A 21,474-nucleotide genomic window follows, 5' to 3' on the forward strand; every position below is an offset into this window, starting at 1 on the left:
ACAAATTCTGTCCATTTTGCCTTTGAAATACATCCAGACTCCAACCACTTCTTACAATTCCCTCTAACACATCCCTCTATGACAGCCTCCACCATCTCTCCCTGAACAGCTGTAATGGTGTCCCAACTTCATCGCCCTGCTTCTACCCTTGCCTCCTACAGGCCATACAAGAGCTAGAGTGACCTTGCTAAAGTATAAATCAGGCCATATCATTCTTGTCAACGTCTCTCCCCCCCAGGGGCTTCCAAGTCCTTCCAATGAGCTACATGCAACCTACAAGGCCCTCCATGGTCTGGTTTCCCTCCTCTCCCACCCACTGGTTCTTTGACATCATCTCCTCCTACTGTCCCCCTTGCTGTAGCCACCTGGGGCCTTCTTGCTATTTCTTAAATACATGAGGACACTCCTGCCAAGCACATCCTTCCCCTAGATTCATACATTGCTCTCTCCCTTACTTCCTTCAGGCCTTGGCTCCAATACCATCTTTTCAGCAAGGCCTTCCTTAATACTCTAAAATTGCAATACCCACTTGCTGGGCACTCTCTGATCTTTCCTAGTGGTTTTTTGTTTCTCCTTAGCTGCTAGCACCATTCCACATGTTATATATTTTATTCATTTAGTCACTGTGTTCCTAGCTCCCCTACTAGGCAGTAAGCCCATAAATACAAGTCTTTTGTCTGGTTTGGTCACTGCTTAATCCACAACATATAGAAGAGACCCTGACACAAAGTAGACGTCAAAAAATTATTTGTTGAATGAATAAACAACACTCTTAACTGGCCCAAGTGTGGGCAACAGGTATTCTCAAAATTGCTGATATGAATATCAGTTGATATTACCTCTAAGAGGGCAAACTGGCAGTAACTATCAAAATTACAGATGCACACGTCCTTTGACCTAGAAGTTCTGCTGCTAGTAACATCCTTCGTATAAATTCCCACTGTGACACAAGGACAAACTAATTCACTGCAGCATACTTTATCCCTGAAAAAGAATACAAAATGGCCAAAATGGCCAGCAATAGGCTATTTTTAAGAAACGATAATCCACACAATGGAATGTTTTCCAGTAGCAAAAAAAAAGAATGAGACTTCCTGTGTCCTAATATAAGCTCCCATAAATAAATATATTATAAATATACATTTTGTAAAATACATTTTTTTTTAGAGAAAAAGAAGGTCGTGAAATTACATTTAGGATGCCACCGTTTTTATGAAAAGAAGGGGAAAGTTGCAAAAAGAGTATCTATCTGTATCTTCTTGTAGCTGCACAAACTACCTCAGGAAAGAGACTCATGAAGCCACCAGCAGTGGTTGCTTACTTGGAGGGCAGAGGTGGGAGACTTTTTGCTGGAAACCCTTTTCAATGTTTTGAGTTTTTGTACCTTATGAATGTTTTATCTATTAAAAGTAGAATAAGGCAGGGTTTATGCTCCAGTACGGAATGATCTCTAAGACATATTATTACAAATTAAAAACAAGATAAGGTACAAAAGAGTATACAGTATGCTATACATGGAGGGAGAGGCCAACTTACTTTTTATATTTGCTCTTTTGTACCTTTTGAATTTTATACCTTATGTATGCATTTCCTATTCAAAAAGAAATAAAATAATTTTTAACAATCCTGGTGGGAGAATGTATTTTTTTACATGCATCACCTTGACAATCCTATGACTGAAGCCTGCCAAACATTTTTCCATTCTTCAAATAAAAGAAACGAACTGTTCCGAGAAGTAGAGTCAAGCAGCATGGAGGTGGCCTGGGGACTAGAACCTGGCTTTCCCAGCCCTGTCACACAAGCTGCGCTATCCTCCCAGCCTCCCTCTGGGCACTGGGGTTCACTTCTTTCCCCTGCACCCCATCCCCTGCCCTCTCTGGGCTCCTTCTGTCAGGGAACGCAGCCCAAAGCCCAGGCCCAGAAAATGTGCGACCAAGGGCTTCACACAGAGGGCTATGGGTGGCCGCTCTGCGGTATCTGACAGGTTCTCTCTGCTCAGAGCACCAACAGGGGGTGGGTGTGCCACCGTGCTCTGTGGCAGCCTGCCTGAGCCTTGCAGCTCTCAGGCTGCCTCCCCCAGCCTGTACCTGTCAATGATGACTGGGTCTGAGGGCGTCTCATTCCGGTTGCCACAGCTCTTCCGGTCACAGCACCGGCTGGAGGAGGATGAGGAGGGAGGGAGGAAGGCAGTAAAGGAGAGGAAGACTTCACAGTGTGTGTGTCTGTGTGTGTGCGCGCACACACACACACACACACACACACACAGACACACACACTTCCAGGGTAAAGGACTTCCAGGGTAAAAGAGACTGCTGATATCCAGTCTCTGAGAATGGAATCCCTGGGCCAGGGGGGCTCCCTCCCAGAAGCCTAGTGGAGAAGAATCCACACAGGCACCTGGAGAGCCCAGCCCTGGGGAAAAGGTGGGCCAGGAAATCTTGTCCCAAAGTCACGCTGCTTCTGAAGGAGCCAGGAAAGGGCAGGCTGCTGGCCACCTACATGGTCTCTCTCTCTCTGTACACTTTTTAATACACACAGGAAAGAGCTCAAACTGTAAGCACACAGCTCATAAATTATCACAAAGTGAATCCACCCATATAACCAGAATCCCAGAAGCCCCCTGGTGCTTCCTCCCTGTTACTACCCTTCCGAAAGGCAGCCACTGTCCCAACCAGATTTTTGAACACTAATCTCTTTTCCACGCATGAGGAACTGCCTTTCAGGACCCTGTATGACTGGCAACTCCTGGGGAGACTTTGCCTAGGAATGCCAAGCTCGGGGGTAATATGAGAGGGGAGCCAAGAGGGGTGTTCCCCCGCCCTCCGCCCCCACCACACCACCCAGGGAGGGCACTGAGGCTCACACAGGAGGCAGCAAAGTTTCCTCTCTCCTGCTCCCCTGCTAATCCGGGAGGCCTGGGCCCTGCCCCCACCTCCCAAGTGAGCCCTCTTTCCCCAGAGCTTTATTAGTTAAGCTTCCCAGTAGCGGCAGGAGGCCTCTCACAAAAACACTTGGAGAAGCCACATAAACAGGCCAGGCTAATGGGGCCTCAAGGACCCTCTCTTCAGCCAGCACGGTGCCCTAGGGGCCTCACTCCTCCCTCATCCCTCCCCGCCCCAGGCTTCCCCAGGGAGCTGTGAGGCGGGGTGGGGGGTGGAAGCAGTAGCACGCAGGGCCTGGTGGGAGTCCGGCAACATCTTGGCCAAGGTGCAAGGGACCCAGCCCTTCTCACCTGCACATGATCTCATGGGTGAGCAGCACTCGGCACATTTCGGGGTTCTTGTCCTGCCCCTCATAGATGATGGCCTGGTGGGGGCAAGTGCACAGGCTTGAGGGGAAAGAGGCTCCTCTCAAGTCCAAGAGTAGGGGGAGAGATGGGCCCTGCCCCAGTGATGATCAAGCCCTCCGACTCACTCTAGGGAGCCCAGGAATGCAAAAAAGGGCTGGGAGCCTGGCTCTCCAAACCTGGCTCCAGGGTGGGCAAGGGTGGCATGAGGTCTATGGACGGTGTGTCCACAGGCAGACCTTTCTGGACTCTGCTTTGTTTGAAGCCAGGGAGGCCCCCAGACCACAAGGACCAAGGTCAGGCTGCAGGGGTGGTGGCGGAAGCAGACATCCTCCCATCTCCACTGCCCTATGCCCCTAGTGGACCGCTGCCCCCTGCTTACAAGCACTGCCTCTCTAGGCTGTCCTGGCCAGCTGATCAGCCTCTCTCCCCACCCCATCACCTCCCAGCCCAGGCCAGCATCTCTCCCTTAGACTGCTGGGTCAGCTTCCCCGCCAGTCTTCTGCCTCCTCTCTGCCACTCTGCCCTGAAGCAAGGAGTGCGCTTTCCAAACTGCAAATCTGGCTTCCCACCTTTGTAACCTCTGGGCCTCCTAGCCATCCCTCATTCATGGGGGCCCTCTCTTTCTGGACTTTGTCCAACCCCTCCCACATTTACTCCCCACACAACCTCACTTTGCTACTGTCTGGTCTGCCTCTAGCACCACAGTGACCACAGGCTTTCTAGAAATAAATCATTCCTTCTTCCGCCCTGCTAGAAGACTCTGTCAGAAAGCCCAAGTCTCCACCTGGCACTCTAGGCCACTGACCTGCCCATCTGAGACTCAGCCCCACTCCTTACCAGCATGCATGACTTCTCTGCAAAGCCCCAAGACTTGGGGTCCCAACTTGGCAAATCCATCAGGGCTTATTCAGATTTCAACTTCCTGAGCTCCTTCTGCTGGCCCTGCACTTGCTTCTGGTGACCCTCCACATCAGCAAGGTGCTGCAGGTGTGCGGTGGAGGCTCTGGGGCCACACCCAGTCCCCTTTACTGGGCCAGCACACCCACCCCTCAGCTGCAGTTAGTGTTCGCTGCCAAGGGCTTTCTTCCAGAAAATTGCTCTAGTGGATAGGGGCTGTTGTGCCTGAAAATATCTGGAAGGTCATACTCTCCCCTTGGAGCTGGTTCCCAGCCAGTGACTGGCTGATACAGGAATAGTGGCCTCCTTGCCTGAAGGGGGGATGACTCGGGTGCCATTCCTTCTCCAGAGCTCCCAGTGGGTCAGGTAGAGGTCAGACTCCAGCTGAGACCACATCCTTGCTGAGCATCTCCCCTGCCCTGTACTACTCCTCCACTCCCTTCTCCTAAGAGCCTCTCCCCTCCTCCCCAGTACACTGTGCACATGAATCCCCATCTAGGATGGACTTCTAGGGAATGCCAGTGAAGACAAGGCCTTTGTGAAAATACCGTCTTGTTTTAGAATAGAGCGCAAGGGTCATGGATCCCCTGGCCATAGGTTAGGGCAAGAACTGGGAGAGCTAGATCATGGGGATGCAGGCACAGGGATGAGGACGCCCCCTCAGATGCTCCGAGAGGAGGGTGGGACCGGCCTGAGCAGGCCCTGGCTTCACTCACCTGCTTCGACATAGAGTCGATGAGACGGACATAGAGGTCCTGCTCTGTCCGAAGTCCTAAGGGTGGGGGAAGGTGGAGAGGGCTCGCTGTATGAGGGGCACCTGTGGCCCCTGATGACGGGATCACACTCCCCACCCTCCCCACCCGACCGGGGCCTCCGCAACCCTGCGAGTGAGGCATGAGACATCACGTGGTGCTGTGGTACGCAGCTCCTCTGGGTCAGCAGGGAGGGGCAGGGGCTTGACTCACCATTGTTATACACCAGCCGCAGGCGGTAATGGATCCCATTGTTTGTTTTTTCAGCCCCAGGCTCCTGCATGGACAAGATGGGGAGGGCGCTCTGTTCCCAGGGATCCTCCAGCCTCCCCATTCTAGCCTCCCTCCACCCATTCCACCCCCTTTCTCTACTCCCCTACCATCTATCCTTCACTGCCCTGGGGAGAGGCCCCCCACCCCACCTCTCCCTCCTTCTTCCCAGGGAGCCCATGGGCCTCTTACTCGGTCCTTTTCCACGAAGTCGATGAAGGCTGTGCGCTCCACCTCCACGGGCTGCCCCTGCCGGTCATACATGGCCAGCACGAAGTGGAAGAAGTTGGATTTCCTGAGGTTGGAGGGGGGCTGCTTCTCAAAATGTGCTCGTGCCAGGCCCACACCACTGAGGGGAAGAGAGGAACTGAAAAACCATGGAAGTGGCCTCCGGAGAGAAAGACCCCACTGCCTCTGACCAGATAGGTGGGCTAGTCAGGACCTGGCTCTGATATATCAAGAGTTTGAGCAAGATAAAAAATTGGATGGGCCTACCCCCCCTTGCCACAACCACCTCAGTTGCAGACAGAGGCCTCCTGGGACCGAGGTCACCCCAGCCTGCTCCCTTGGGAACAAGCGGCATAGCAGGTGGCAATGGATGTATCCCTACCACATTCCCTCCTAGGCTTTCCCATGGGCCCCACATTTGGAAAGGCTGATCAATAAAACCAAACATACCAAAACCCATCTTACTGATCAGAGGCTCCCATGACTGCCCCTTAAAGCATCAAGGGGCAGCTGGAAGGTTCTGGAGCAAATATCCACTGTACCCCAGCCCAAGGCTGTGTACGTGAGCCTGTGGTATTGCCTGGGAGATGGTGATGTCCATCAGGCTCTCACGGACATTAAACTGGCTCAGGGCCACGAGACTGCTCAGCCTGGATTCTGGGCTATTGTTGAAGGCAGGGGATGCCCTCTCCAGATGTAGAGGGACCTGCCTCCATGCTTTGGGAAAAACAGCCACTGGCTCCTTGGCAGGAGGACCTTCTGGTCTGGCCTTCCCAAGGGCTTTCTCCTGGCTCTTCAAAAATGCTTCCCGGAAGTAAGGCCAGGGTGAGAGCAGGAAGAGAAGACCAAGGCCCAATTCACCAGATATTTCCCGAGCCCCAGGGAGGTACCAAGCACTGGACACATGGCACCAAGGGGGGCTGGAGTTAAATGCCTGGAAGGGGAGGGAAGACAGACAGAGAGTTGGAGCACAAGACAAGTGGGTGCCCCCCAAAGGATATTACTATATAAAAAACTATAGACGCAAAGAAGGAAAAAATGAATTTTCTTCTGTGAGAGATGAGGGGAAGACTTCATGGAGACAGTGGCTTTTCCCCTGGACCTTGAGGAGAGAATAGGAGCTCGGCAGGTGCAGCAGGCAAAAGGGCAGAACAAACAGCATCAGAAATGGCTGCAGGTGTGAGGTTAGTGTCAGTGGACCACAGATTTCAAAGAGTGAAGTGAGGAAGGAAAAGACTGTATTGAAAGTCCTAGACTATCTAGGGGCACAAAACCACGCCATGGAGTTTAGACCTTCTTCTCTGGACCAAGGACTTTCAAAGTGGGTTCTTAGATCTCTCATGGCCCAAGTTCCTCCCTTTACAAAAGGCTCCTATGGCCACAACTGCTGGGAAATGCAGCTTCATAGCATCCACTAGTGTAGGTGAGGGACCCTCTCCAGGAATGGACCCTGCTTGACCTGGCTCAGGCTGGAGTGCTCAGTATGTTAGCCTGCCTCCAAGATGGTTGTCCATGATCCCCACCTCCTGGTATTCACTGTATCAGAATTGGTCTGTGTGGCCAGTAGCACATGGCACAAGTGATAGTGTATGATTTCCAAGGTTAGGTCATAGAAGACACTGTGGCTTCTGCCTTCTTCTCTCTCTTGGATTAGTCATGCAGGGAAGATGGCTGCCGTATTGAGGGGACACTCAGGCAGCTCTGTGGAAGGTCCACATGGAGTAGAACCAAGGCCTCCTCCCCACAGCCCACACTAACTTGCAGCCATGTGAGCCAGCCACCTTGGAAGCAGAGCCACCAGCCTCAGTCAAGCCTTTGGATGATGGCAGCCCTGGCTGTCATCTTGACTGCAGCCTAGTAAGAAACCTTGAACCCAAACTACCCAGCAGTGCTGCTCCCTGATTTCTGACTTCTGACACTCAGAAACTGGATGACATAGTGAATGTTTGTTGTTAAACACTGCTGGGTTGGGGATAACTTTTTATGTGGCAACAAATATCTCATACACCATGGTTACTTGACTACAGAGCACTTTTGTTGAGGGACATGGTATGGGAAATAGGACTAAAGGCCACCAGAAGGTTTTCAATGTGACCTAGCCCACCAGGCAGAGCCTAGAAGACGCTGCAGGTAGGGAGGGTGCCTTGCAGCGGAAAAGTGAGGGGCTGCTGCAGGTATGGAGGACAAGACGAGGCTGGGGGACGTGCCTTGAGAGACACTTAGATGAGAGACCCATCATGCCACTGGGACAGCATCTGCCCAAACCATCACTACTCAATATTTTTCTTCATATAATATTCAATCCTCTTACTCTTACTTGGCTTCAAGTGAAGCCATAACATCTGGGGTGTAATGGGCTTGAGAAGCTTGTTTTGTTTTTACTCATTCAGATTACAATAAATACATAAACAAAATGAAAATCATTCCTCCTGCTGAAAGCCTGCTTGGGGGCCTCAGTGGTCCAAGTGGTCCACGTAAAATGCTGGTTTCAGAGGCAGAAGTTACGGGTCTTGCTTGCCCCAGATCAAGATGAGGAGAGGGGGCCAACGTCTTCTCCACCAAAAGTTCTTTCTACCTGTGCTCCTTTCTCCAGGACACCCTCCTCCTCTACCCTCCCTCTCAGGCTGCTGCCCAGAGGGCTTTGATCACAGCAGGTTCCCGAGTACCGTTGTTGCATATGCTAATGAGGCAGCCACCTTGACTCCTCCCTCCTGCCCTGAGGACCAGCTTAGGGAGAGGGGAGGCCAGAGGGGGTGAGTTTGTGGTGTCAGCTCAAATTACTCTGCCCTTTATTCAGTGTCTAGTCCAGGAAAGGTGCCTCAAAGTTCTCAGAGGGGAGGGGCTCAGGGTATAGAGAAAGAGGCCTTAACAGAGAGGTGGGTGCTGAGCAATCACATGACCCCCTAGACCTCTCAACAGACCCTTTCTACTCAGATACTCCTGCACTTCCAGGCCACGAGTAAATCAGTGATGTGGGCCTGAGCTTCCTCTCCCATCCATCCCTCTTGGCAAAGATCAATCAGTCCTGGGTACTTGCCTGCTGGCTCCTGCCAGATTCCTAGGTCGGCCTAAGTCCAAGCCACGCTCCCTTCACTGGGCCCTCCCAGCAGGGAGAGGTCAGGGGACTCAGGGTGGGGAAAGAGAGCGGGTGCTCCTACCAGTACACGGGTGGGTCTGTGGAGGCAAGCAGTGCTGCTAGCTGGGCTGCACAGAGGGCTTCTCAGCCTCATGGACTCACTTCCTGCAGGCATCCTCCACCCTTCCCCACCGTGCTTAGTGGGTCTGAGGTACAGTCTCCCTCCTGGGATGACACCCACGTGAAGCAGTGGGACAGAGATGGTCAGTCTACAGCGGTGGGACAGGATCAGTCATGATCACTAACAGAAGAGCTCAGGAAGAGCCCCAGCCCCTGCAGGTCAGGAGAGGGCGCCCCCAGCTATGCCTGGTCTCTGGCTCACCCTGTTTACAGCTGTGCCAGATGCAGGAGGGTGAAACAGAAAAGGTTTTGCTTTAAAGACATTCTAGTATTTCCTATGAACAAGAGACAGAATGGCATAGGATCAGCACATGAGCAGCCACCCCAGAGGTAGGTGAGGACTACGCCTGTCTTCTGGTTCCCACACTCACCTCCATCCCCACCATGCTGTAGGTGACCTATCAATGTCCCTAATGGAACTGCTGGCCCCAAAGGGACAGGCTGGGGAGGGAGAAGGAAACACTTTTGTTCTTCTCCCTTTGGGAATAGCTGATGCTCTTGCAGTGAGAAAACAAACCAAGATTAAAGATCAGAAAGAAAGAAGCCTAAGTGAAAAGCTCAAACAACTCAGAGGCAGACACAGGGGATGCAGACCGTCTGAGAGCCCCTGCTGGGCTAACCCTGGGTCCTGATGGGTGGGAGGTGGGATCGCTGTCCACTTGCACTAACTCAGAGTTGGAGAAATGGGGATGAAGGCCAATGTCCCTGACTCTGTGGTCTCCCATGCGATCACTGGGCTGTGGGGAGAAACAGCAAAGACATCTATTGACAAGGATTCTTTAGGTTAAAGGAGGAAGGGAAGCAGTAGAGCCCCCTGTGAAGTCTGGAGAGGCAAGTGTTCTCTTCGCGTTTCTCCAGCAGCAGCCCTGAGAGGAGGATTCGAATGCAAACACTTGATGTGGGAGGTGATACCAGGAAACACTGGCTCGGGTGGGGAGTGAAAGAACAGAAAAGGCAGTCCATGAAGGGTGTATTACCAACAAGTTACTACCACAGGCAACTGCAGCTCAGTCCCACAGGGAGCACTGGAAACAGTCTAGAACGTGTGCCTGTTATCCCGACAGAGGGTTGGGGGTGGGAGCTGGGTATTTACCCACCAACTCTGAGTCATTGGTTGAGGGCTTCTGGGATGTCATTTCTCAGGTCCTTCTGGCCTGGGGTGCAAGTGGGCAAAGCAGGCACTGGCAGCCTAAGAAAGTCTTAGGAGGCAGATGCTGGCAGGGGAAGCAGACCCTTTACCAAGAGTTCCCAGGGGATACAGGGTAGTGGGGTGGGGGTTGCCAACTACCAGCTGTCTAGAGGCCTTCGATGGGATGGAAGCCAGCAAAGCTACAGCCCAAGGGCCCAAGTGTAGCTTAGCAGACTATGCATAAAAACTGCTTCACCTGGTCCTGGTATTGCTGGAGCCTATAATTCCAAACCATCTCATTCACTTAGCATCAACGTATAAAGCATGCCACATAAGCAACTTTTTCATATAAATGCAGCTGAATGATGAAAACAGGCACATTAACCACTTTTGTAAGACTCCAAAACGAATTATACATCTCGCTTTCTTAAAAAGATTATTTTCAACAAAATGTCCAAAACACTTTCCTGTCAACTCCGGAGTGTGCTGAGGTGGTGGGGCATTTGCTCCTGTACTAAAGAACCTGGATGTGGGAGGAGATGATGATAATTTGGTATTTCCACCATGGCCCACCACCCCTTCCCATCTTGCATTCTGTAATAGCCCAGAGGTTAAAGGAGGACTGACAGAAAAGCTTTGGTTGGCACAGCTACTTTTTGGTCAGAGGACACCTGCCTTGCAGCAAGCGTGGGTGAGTATGGGCTTTCTGAGTGCTGTGCTGGACTCCAGGTTAAAGCTGACACCAAGGGCAACTTGACCTTCACAGCCTGGGCCACTCAGGTGGCCTGTCCTCCAAAGTACAGGGGAACGCATGTGGGGAACACACTGGGGGCTGCAAAGTTGTCTGGCTGCCATCGCTGGGGCCACCCAGTGGTCCCGAGATGCTCCTTTGTGAGGCTGAGCAGGATGCTCCGCTGCTGGACCTTGCCGCAGCTGTTGAGCAGACACCACCCCTTATAGTCTCTGCTTTCTCCTTGGAAGCCATTCATGGCTCCTTACATCCTTGACTACGTATTTATTATAAATACGAGCAGGTTAAAACAAGCATCCCAAACCCCACAGAGGACAAGGGGCCGAGGCTGGAGCTTTGGCTTCCCCCAGAGGACTCCTCAGGCCTCCTGCCTTCCTCTGTTCCCCACCAAATCCTAACCTTTGGCCTCCTTGGCAGGCCAAGGTTCTGAGCAATGCCCTGACTTGGGCCTGATCCATCTTGGAATCTAGGATGCTGGGGAAATGGGGCCAAGCACTGAGGTCATCAGAACTGGGGAAGGCTTCTTTTTGATATCCCCCCAACCCCAAAGTGGAAGGAGCAAGAAGTGTATGTCTCCTGCATGTCATCCCTTGTCTCAGATTTCCCTAAATTCTCTGCTAAATCCAGCTCTTTTTCCCGCTCCAGAATGGCTGCATGAGACCCCCTTCCTTTCTCTGTATCTTGTCTTCCTCCAAGCATCCCATTGGGACCATTCTCCCTGCAGGCATCATCTGGGCTCCTGGGACTGCTGTTAATCATCAAGCTGGGCCTGGCATTCCCGGTCCCAGCCAAGACCTGTTGGCCTAGCCCTGCCCAGTCTACCATGCTTAGAGCTTGGCTGTGCCACACACCAACAGACAGCACCTCACTGGGGCACACCCTGCTCGACAATGCAGACAGCAGGAGACCCTTTGGGCTGGAGGCAGAGGGGCTGGTGGACAGGAGGGAATATCCTCTATTCCCACTGCCCCAGGAAATTGTCCCAGCCACCAAAGTCCCTGACAGAGGTGGTGAGGGAAGGCTCTCATTTATCAGCTCTCCCCTTCTCCCTCTTGCCCTCCATTCTACCTAAAGACTGCCCACCCTGCTTCTCTCTGCCCACCCCCTCACCACCCACCCACAGGCCTGCCTGCCAGGTCCCAGGCTGAGGAGCAGCTATTAATTATTAAAGCAAACAAAAGCATTTCCTAGCAGGGAGGCTAGCCTGCAGCTGCTTACAGGAAAGGCAGCCCCAGCTGGCTTTCCTCTCAGGGCCCTGCTAGTGCTTTGGGATCAGCTCAAGGAGGAGGGCTGGCCTGGGTCCTCCAGAGGTCTCCCCAGGCTGGGAATCACATCAGAAGGAGAGAAGAGATGTTTCTGTTCTGAGCGCTCCAGCAAGAGGCTGTGGGTCTGCAAGGGAGACCAGGAAAGGGGGGCTGGGGCTGGGGTATGGGTCTCAGAGATAAGTCCTGTTGGCCCAGGGAAGGGCAGTCACAGCAATGGCCAGAGGTCCTTGTGCAGAGTTCTGTGTTAGGAAGACCCTGCCAGCCTCTGCATCCACCTCCCCTGCCCTTCCCTGTTGCTCTTGTGAAAGGGCAGACAGCCCCTCTTCTCCAACCCCTCTTTACTCAGAACTTCCCTTCTGGTGAGCAGAGCCTCCCTCCCTGATTTTGGCAGGCTCTGGGCCTTCCTCTTCTCTGCTTTCTGTAGACCGTTGGCAGTATAAATCTGGGGCCACAGCTGTTCCAGTACCTGGTTCCTAGGGTCAGGGAGATCCTGGAGAGGGTGCCCAAGAGAAAGGGATTTGGGCAACTTTGAACACGCACTCCTGCTTCTTTCAGCGCGTCCTCCTTGCCCCCCTACAGACTGCCTGAGCCTGTCCTGGTGCTATGGATACAGGGAGGAACAGGCCACCATTCTCGCCCTATAGGAAGGTGCAGGCTGGCGGGGCATGGACATCTAGGATAGGCAGGGTACAGCTGACTCAGGACTGTGGTGGGCATCCTTAGGCAGCACTAAGCACCCTTCCCCTGGGCCTGGTGGGAGGGCACAGAAAGGAGCTGGGCACCTCGGATCCCAGAGGCTGTAAGACTCTATTCAGTGGTTGTGTGGGTGCTGGGGCAGGGGAACTGTTTCAAGAGACATTGTTAGATTTCAAGTATCCTGCAGAGGCTGGAAGGAAGTCTGAGGTCAGGCTGTTATGGGCCTTGAATGCTGTATATCTGGAGGTGGGGGTCACTGAAGTTTTTACTGGGGATGGACACAATCAGAAAAGAGTTCTTTGGAATATTGCTTTAGTCCCTGGGGCATGACAGATGGTGAGAGACTGGGGCTGGGGTAGTGGGCTAGGCAGCTGTGGTAAACTGGGACAGGTAGGTTAACCTTCAAGCTGGGGAGGAATGCGGTGGAGGGCAAGGGTGTGTCATTGTTAAAAGTTGGCTATGGGCACTGAGATTAGGATCAGGAGTAAGACAAAGAGGGAACTGACAACCAGGGGCAAAGGCAAGGAAGCTGTCAAAGACAACAGTCAGACCTCAGGCAGCCTTGGGGAAGAGTGCCCTGGGCTCGTTTTGCAGAGACACATGGGAGGGAAACCAGGCAGAGGCTGGAGAGGGGGGTGGGGGCAGGGAAAGGAATCTTTGTTGTTGCTGTTTTAGGATGGAAAAACCAGAGCAGAAGACCAACCGAGGATCAAGGTATAAATGGAGATGATGGGCCACCTTGGGAAGAAATGAGGAGGGTTGGCCTACTCCCCTCTGGAAGGAGGTGGCCCAGGGTCAACCATACTGGGGTCATGCGGGGCTCCCAATCTGTGTCCTGAGCCAGAGAGGTCTCCGGATTTGGAGACAAGCAGCCCAGGTCTGAAGAAATGCCCCTTTTCAAATTGGGGAAGCCTTCTCAGTCCCAGAAATGTGGCCCTGGGGGACTCAAAGCTGACCCCTCCAGTCCTCTCAAGACTCCCCATGTGCACACAGCACTGCTCATGGCCTGACCCTCTGGGAAGGGTCTCACACCACACTCTCTGCCTCCACATAGACTACAAGGGTGCTGACTCCTTCGCTCCACTTTCCCCTCGTCAAACCTGCTAGCTCTGGGCAGGGACAGAGGGAAGGGGTGGAGAAAATTGGAACCTTAAACCCCAGGAGCCCCATGGGAACTCTCCACACAATCTTATAAGGAGTTATCACCACATGGCTGGTGCTGGAGAAAAAGATGCAACTCCTTTAAGAAACTGACCATCTCAAGTTAAATAAAAAGCCAGAACCAACAGAAAAACAGGCAGGATGCATGGCACAGGAAAAAATAAAACAAAAAACCTGTTAATGGGAAGAAAGATGGGAAGGAAATATGGTAAAATATTGGCAGGAACTGTATTAGAGAGGTGGGATTTTGTTTTCTATCTTACAGTTCTTCTGAAATATAGTTATATCATGAGGAACACTATGTAAGTTATGTCACAGGCAAAACACTTTCTTTTCCTGAAGAGATGAGCTCCACAGGGGACCCCCAGCACTCTCTCTTGATAGTCACAGAGGGACAGAAGTGTGGAAGCACTGTTCCAGTTTGTGCATGAAACAAGGTGCATGTCTGTTAAGGGGTGAGGCTGGGGTTGGGCTACAAGTGGTGTCCCCTGAACAGGGCTGGGGATGGGAATGTGTGGCCTGTGTCAAGCCTGTCAGAATGCCTTCAGGCTGCTGCACCAGAAGCTGCCTAGAGCTCTGAGAAACCCAGATCCCAAGAGCCCCTGACCTTCTGCAGAGGCAGCGCCTCCCTAGTCTTAACCACTGAGAACTCCTAGTAGGATGTTTAAACCACCCGCCTCCCCACACCAAACTTACCAAAAGCCTGGGGTCCAGATGTTGTGGGGGGCAGGTCAACAAATCTTTAAACTTCCTTCCCAAATCCTGGACCCCATCCCCCACCCACGCCTCTTGCCCAGACTCCTGCAAAGTAGGTGCTGGGCTCCCAGGGACCCTTGTCTCCTGCAGGGCCCACGAGAAAATCACCTTGAACGCTCTACCCTGTCCCCAGCCCCAATCATTCCAGCCACACTGACTACCCACTTCATCTTTTCCCCACTCTTCAGCCCCCAGCTGCTTTTCTGGCTCTGCACAACCCCCTCCTCCAACTCTGAGTGGCGTGGGAAAGCAGAAAGGGGGCTGGGTTTCCTGTCTTTCTGGCTGAGAGACTCGGAATTGGACAAGAGGGGCACTGGGACTGCCCAGGAAGGAGGGGTTGGCTGTTCCTTGACGGTTGGTGGCTGCGGGTCATGGTTCTGAGACTGCGGGCAGCGGGGATACCTTCTTCGGAGCCACGGACTGCCCAGCCGGCGAGCGACAGTCAGAAATCAGAGCCGGACGGCGCGAGAGGAGGCAGAAGCCCCGCCCCGCCCCGCCCCATATCCTCAAGAGGAAGCATCAGCGCTCGGGGCTGGGTGGACTGGAGAGCTTGCCGGGACCGTCCAGAGTTAGGGTTCCCTCCACCCCTAGCCCCGGCAGCTCAGCAAGCTGAGCGAAAGCGGCGCGGAACAGTCCAACCCGAGTGCGCCGGGAAGCGTCCGAGCGCTTACCTCTGCGCCGCGGTGCTGGCGTCCAGGATGCCCGCGCCCTGCATCCAGGAGCGCACCGAGCCCAGGCCGGCGGGCAGCAGCGGCTCCTCCTTCAGGTTCAGCCCGCCACGGGGCAGAGCGTCCTGCGCAGGGAACATGAGGGCGCTCAGTCGTGGGCTCCCCCACCGCCGCGGATCCGCTCCCGCTGAGGCTGCGGGCGTCTCAGCGCAGCCCGACCCGACGGCACCCGGTGCCTCCAGGAGCGCCGCGCAGCGCCGAGTCCCGGCGGCTCAGTGCGCGCCAGCCTCTGGGGCGCTCCCTCGGAGAAAGCGGGTCCGCGAGCGCGGCGCCGTCCCCTCCCTCCCGGGGCGCGGGGCGGGGAGACGGAGGGATTCCCCCGCGGCCTGAGCGCCGGCGGGCGCACTGTGAGCAGGGCGGGGAGGGCGGAGCGGGCCGGCACCCGGTCGCGGAGGCGCCCCAGAGGCGCGCTCTGGCGGCTGCCCGGGGCCGCGGTCGTCGGAGAGGGGCCGAGCGCCCCGGGAGCTGCCTCCGGCGAGGCGGGGGCGCGGGGCCACCCGCCCTCCCCGCGCCGCCCCCACCCCCGCCCGCCCGCGGCGCCGGCGCGGGGCGCTGATTACCATCCGGGAGGCGGAGGCTGCGGGCGCGGCGCTCGGCGGCGGTGGCGGTGGCGGCACGAGCAGCAGCAGCCGCGCGTCCCGGGGAAAGGCAGCGGTAGCGCCGGGCCCGCAGACGCCGCCGCCGCCGCCCCGCGGGCCCCGGCGCCCCGGCCCTGCCGCCGCCGCGGGCGGCAGCACCTGGAGCAGCAGCAGGAGCAGCCCTGCAGACTCCCCGCGGGGCCCGGGGCCCGCGCCGCCCCGCCGCCGCCGCCGGCCGCTCCCCGGGGCCTGGCCTCGCGCCCGGGCCATCCCGCCGCCGCCGCTCCCGGGGGAGCGGGAGCCGCAGGGAGGGCGCGCGGGCGGGCGGAGGGCTGGCGGGAGCGGGCGGCCCTGGGGACGGGGCCGCGGCGGGGGCGGGGCGGCGCGGCTGGCCGAGGGGCGGCGGGGACGTGACATCATCGGGGGAGGAGCGGCCGGGCCGGGGCGCCGCGCGGGGCGGGTCCTGCAAGGCGGTCGCCGGGCCTGGGGCTGGGGCGGGGGTTGGGGGCTGCGGCCTGGCTGAGGCCGCGGAGGGAACCGCAGGGACCGGCGGGGCCAGGGAGGCCCGGCAGCGGCCAGACGGGGCCGCGCGGCGGGGGAGCCGGGCCGCAGACGGAGGAGCGCGCCTCGCGGCGCCCGGGGGCCTCCACCAGCTCCGCGTCGCCACAGGACGCAGCTCCGGCTTCTCCCCGGCTCCATCTCCGTCTCCTAAGTGCCTGCCGCACTCCACGCCGGCGCCCTGTTCCTGCTCTCGCTGCTCATTTTGACGCCTCCAAGCTTTTCCTCTTGATGTTCTTGGCTCGCCCGGAGGTCCTCCCCGCCTTTCTCTGGTGAAGCAGATCTCGGTTTAACTCAAAACTTCTGTCTCGCTCTTAGGCTGGGCCCCAGAAAGCCAAGCTGCGTCCCTGCAGCCCCACCTCTGGACCCCCAGCCCTGGGCTGCCTGAACCCAAAACAACCTGTGCCTTTCAGAAACCTCTTGATTGCTAATTGCAAGTTGGACACTTAGGGTTGGGAGTTAGGACTCAGAGCCCAAGGAATCTCCTCCCAGGTTTTATTCCTTTTTTGTTAGTTTTTGGCACAGAAATCTCACTCTTGGCTCCGGGGGTAGAGCCATTTCTTCCCTTCTCACATTCTGGCCTGGTGTGTCCTGGGTAGGCTTTGAACAAGCCCAGATGAGTCTGGTACTTAACCGCAAAACAGCATGGGGGTGGTCTGCCCTGCCGGCTGCAAGCACTCAGAATCCCTGGAATATCGCTTTTCGGCCCTAACTGGCTCCCATCTTTTGGGAGATCTCTAAGTATGCAGTGGGTGGTCTGAACCACACTGGCCCAGGTGAGGGGGCCAGGGGCCACTGCTGGGCCTCCTACCACCAGAGGTTCCCTGGCCTTCGCTGCTAACTTCTTTCCCCTTCCTCTCCTTGTCCTCCTCCCATCAACTGTAGGGCTGTCAGGCCCACTTAGGCTTCCCAAGGTCTCAGCTTTTACCCTAGGTGAGAATATCAAAGGTAGGTCTCTCCTTAAAGTGAATTCTTAGGCCAGACTCTTTCTCCCTATCCTTATCTGACTCAAAATCCTTGCTCCTTCCAATGTGGTTCCTGAGCCAGCAGCATCAGGATTACCTGGGAGCTTGCTGGGAATGCAGACTCTTAGGCCCTGCCCAGGCCTGCTGAATCGGAGCCTGTGTTTTAACAAGGTCCCAGCTCATGTGTGTACTCTGTACATTTGAGAAGTACTGCTCCTGAGAAAGCTGCCAAAACTGTGCCATTCTTGCTCCATCCCTCTCTCCAACCTTCAGACTTCCCTCTGGCTCTCAGTTTCCAGCAGTCATCCTACGTCTTCATGGAGAGGATGCAGGAATCTTGGCAGACTCCTGCCATCTCTCTCAGCTGTCCATATTTTTCATCCTTTCTCAGTCTCTCTGCCCGTTCTCATCTCCTCTCCTTGCACCCTGGGTAAACCTGGACTCAGGACATATTTGCTCGGTCCATCTTCTGCACCTCCTGGTTGCCCCATCTGATGTGTGTGGGACTGGATCCTCTTTTCCTTTGTTCAGACCTCCCCATTCTTAAAAGAACCTTCCCTTTGTCCCCACCTCCTCCTCCTGTTTCTGAGAAAGTCCGCAGCCACACTCCACCAAGGGTGCCTTGTCGTCTCCCAGCATGCCACTCCTGAAGCTCTAGCAGTCTGGCTCCCTTCTAGCTCAGCTGCCGTTTTCTCTTGTCCCTGCTTCAGGCCCTCTGACCTCCCTGCAGCTTGGGCTCCTCACGCCTCTGCCTGCACACCCCTGGGAAAGCCATCTTGACTGCCAGAGCACCCTGCCTCTCCTCTTGCTCCTTTGAATACCCTAGGTCACTGCGCCTTGCTCCTTTTCCCCCTGTTGGAGAACTCAGGTTCTTGCACAGCCTAAGAGGCTGTCTTGGGGAAATGAGTCTGTCTGGGCCTCAGTCCTACTTCTGCTAGTCCTGAACATCTACTGGTGAGGACAGAGCCGGGCTTGACCCACAGGGAAGAGGGGAGCAAGGAGACCCTACAGGGAAGGCCCCTATCACATTAGTTCTGTCTCTGGGCTGGAGGTGGGGCTGCTTTGTTTCCATATGCCTAGGCCACCTTCAATGTCTATTCCCGACAAAGCTCTTCCTCCTGGCTCCTGTGCCTGTCCATTGCACCTCCTCCTGATGCCCGCCAGGCTTGGGGCCCAGGAGTTCATCTCCAATACTTTCCTCACCCTGCTCACAGCCACCTCTTGGTCTTAAGGACCCTCCCTCCATGTCCTCCTTCCTACCAGCACCCACAGTGAGTATATTTAGCAATCTAACTTACTTGTTCTCCATTGGACTCTACCCTGGCTTGGAGGAGAAATACGCCCTGCTCTGATGACAGCCTCTTTAGCTACCTTCATCCCCATCTGCCCACCCCCAACACCCTCCATCCTCCTGCCAGTTTTTAAAATTAGGCCGTCACCTGCTTAGAAACTTCCAGATGTTCTTCATGGCTCCCCAAGTAGACATTTAGGGACTCAGTGTAGGGACATTCTAGGTCCTCTGATGCCCAATCCAAAGGCTGTGTCTTTCCAGCCTTCCCTCCAGTCCCTTGCTTGCCTGACATAGATCTTATTTCCCAGCCTCATGCCTCTGCTCTGGCTGTCCCCTCCAGCTGCAGTGTTCTCATTGCTGCAACACCCTTCTTCTTGGGGAGGTAATGGGATCTACATTTCTTTTCATGATGGTTGAAGGGCTTTTTTGTTACAGATCTTCATGGTTCTAGAAGACTCTTCCCAGGGTAGATTTTGGGGAATAAATGCTCAGAATTAACGTGGGCAGAAAGGGGAGTCAGTCAATCTGGGAAAGTGGCACTGACCTAAGGCCAGTCTGGATGGGTTCCTGACTTGTGTGAATTTTTATTCCATAGTAACCACATGAACTAGAAAGAAACCAAGCAGGATGGTGTTTGAGGTTTTCAAGGCCTGCAGCCCCCAGAGAAGGGCCTCTGGGGTAAAGCTGCTGAACCCAGGGACTAGGCCTTGGGGGGTGATGAAGGTACCATTTGGGCCCAGCAAGTAGGAGGCCAATGTGCAAATTCTGGGTCAGCCCTTGGGGTCAGAGGTATCTCTGCTTTAAGTCCAATAAGTTTGTTATTGGAACTTTATGTATGTTTCCATTCTGCATTGTTTTTCTTAGTTCCTTTGGCAAATTTCCCCTTACAAACTGCTGCAGCTTCTCCATGAGAAAGGGATTTGGGGGCCTGCTGTGGCTGTGGTCACAGAGAGCTGGAGGGGTGGTGGTGACATAGAGGAGGCTGGGTCCAAGCCTGCAGAGAATGCCAGTCCTTTCTGGCCCTGGCAGCGGCTCACTCCAGACCAGCAGCCCTCAGCCTCTGATCTCCTTCTTCCTCCTCCTCCCCCGTGGACCATCATGCTCATGTGCTGGGAGAGGCTCTTGTCGCATGCCCAGTGCTAGAGAACAGTGGAGAGTAAAGTGCTATGTGGTGGTGGGAGACATGGAAACATTCAGTGTCACTCCAGAGTGACCTGGGCTGTTACAGATTCAGGGGTGAGTACTGGGACCAGCACAGAAGGGCCTGAGCTGGAGGGAGGGTCTGGGGGTCCTGGGTGGAAGGATCAGCGTATGTGAAAAGCTGAATGAGTGGGCTTGCTGCACTTACTTCACAGTGGAAGCTTTTGGCACATGGAGCATCATGCTTGTGCCCCCAATGCCAGGAGCCTGGGATTTTTCCTGCAAGCTTGAGACTTAAAACAACATTTAAAAAATCCTCAGAACTCTCCCCATCAACCTTTTTCTTTCTTTCTTTTTCTCCAAAAGGGGTGCAACATCTAAGAAAAGGTATCCAACATGATGCATTAGGCAGAAGCTCCCTTGGCCAGGCTGTGTATTGGGCCGTAGCGCCTCCTGGAGGTCCCAAAGAATCAGGTTGGATCCACTTCATGAGAATCCTGATGGGAATTAAAATATAGGAAGAATAAAAAGCTAAAGCATGCACCAAATAATGCGGTTCACATACTTCATGCAGAAAACAGAAATGACTGGGGCCATCCCAGGTGCCCTGGTGGGTATGTCCCGGCTCTGGGCCTTCCTGCCTGTGGATCCTGAGGTCTCCAACTGCTTCAGGAGAAACCCACACTACAGGTGTTAGTCTTGCCTCAGGAGCCACCCATTCCCTGAGTCTAGGCTCAATTACTCCACCTTGAATGATAACACAATGGGAGTCCTAATGGTGGACACTGGCAGGAGAGTTGAGCTTGCATCTGCAGATCCCGGGTTGGAGCTAGGGCAGCATGTCTCCTCCATAGTCTTGGTTGTCCACACCCCTACCAATCACAAGCCATCTCAAAGACAACCAGTCTCAGTCGTCACTCAGGAAGAGAAAGGAAGCCATTTCCCCTCCGGAAGCAAGATTTGCACTTGGCCAGCTCTTTGGTTCATCCTCCAGTTTTCCAAGATTTGCAAGTTTCTAACATAAAAGTGTCAAAGCACCCAATGCTATCCCTGGAGGGCTGCCCCTTAGCTACCCACAGGCAGTGGCATAAAAGCTGAAATAACTTTACTCATGAGGCAAGAGCAAATTCCTTTTATGATTACTGTGGGGTGAACAGGAAAGGAAGCCATCACCACTAAAGTGAAGCAGGGTAGCATAAGGGGTGATGGAGGAGGATGGAGGGGGCAGGTGAGAGGGACTGTTCCTCACCTTGTCCTAGGTGAAGTGGGGAAAGGACCCATCAGAGACCAATTCTCCAGTAGGCTTAAGCTTCAGGACAATCATCCACACTGGCCCCTTCCAGGGTCCTTCCAGAGCTCCTTGAAGCATGTTCCCATGGTTATGTATAATTGTGTATTCATAATTTTGTATTTTTCTTCTTAAAAGCCATATCCCCTCATTTGTATAAGCTTCATTCCCCCCTCCCCACAACCTAGATCTTCCCATAGGACCTGGAGTTGAGTAGGAAGAATTCAGGTGAGAGATAATAAAGACCTAAATTAAGGTAGGTCAAGAGGCAGTGAGAGGAATGGAAGCCAGATGTCTTGATAGAAAAGAGCTGCCACTTACTGGCTTACTGCTCTTGTAGATGGGGATTTTCTCATCTCTTCTGTATCCGTAGTGTTCAGAACAGTGCCTAGCACAAGTAGTTGTTGAATGACTACTTTTCTGGGAGGTAGAGGTCAGGAACTCATGATTGACTGGGTGTGTATATGGTCTACAGG

The 21,474-nt window shown here is 54.5% G+C and overlaps 1 protein-coding gene across 2 annotated transcripts in view; it reads right to left on the minus strand.

Annotated features, from left to right (window-relative positions):
* Positions 1-16,090, minus strand: part of EBF4 (EBF family member 4) — a 54,963-nt gene extending 38,873 nt beyond the window's left edge. Inside the window, exons 1-7 of one of the 2 annotated variants that reach the window (XR_005032502.2) lie at positions 15,739-16,090; positions 15,122-15,243; positions 5,401-5,557; positions 5,152-5,215; positions 4,903-4,958; positions 3,233-3,306; positions 2,088-2,156 (exon numbers count right to left, since the gene is read on the minus strand). Coding sequence is in view for 1 of the 2 variants with exons in the window: in XM_036924682.2 (XP_036780577.2) it covers positions 2,088-2,156; positions 3,233-3,306; positions 4,903-4,958; positions 5,152-5,215; positions 5,401-5,557; positions 15,122-15,243; positions 15,739-16,026 (830 nt within the window). In the remaining variant the exon portion in view is untranslated. The remainder of the gene's footprint in view (positions 1-2,087; positions 2,157-3,232; positions 3,307-4,902; positions 4,959-5,151; positions 5,216-5,400; positions 5,558-15,121; positions 15,244-15,738) is intronic. The other variant, XM_036924682.2, reaches the window with a different exon arrangement.
* Between the last annotated feature and the right edge of the window lie 5,384 nt (positions 16,091-21,474).

The sequence above is a fragment of the Manis pentadactyla genome, chromosome 5, assembly GCF_030020395.1.
Source record: "Manis pentadactyla isolate mManPen7 chromosome 5, mManPen7.hap1, whole genome shotgun sequence".
Classification (NCBI taxonomy): Eukaryota; Metazoa; Chordata; class Mammalia; order Pholidota; family Manidae; genus Manis; species Manis pentadactyla.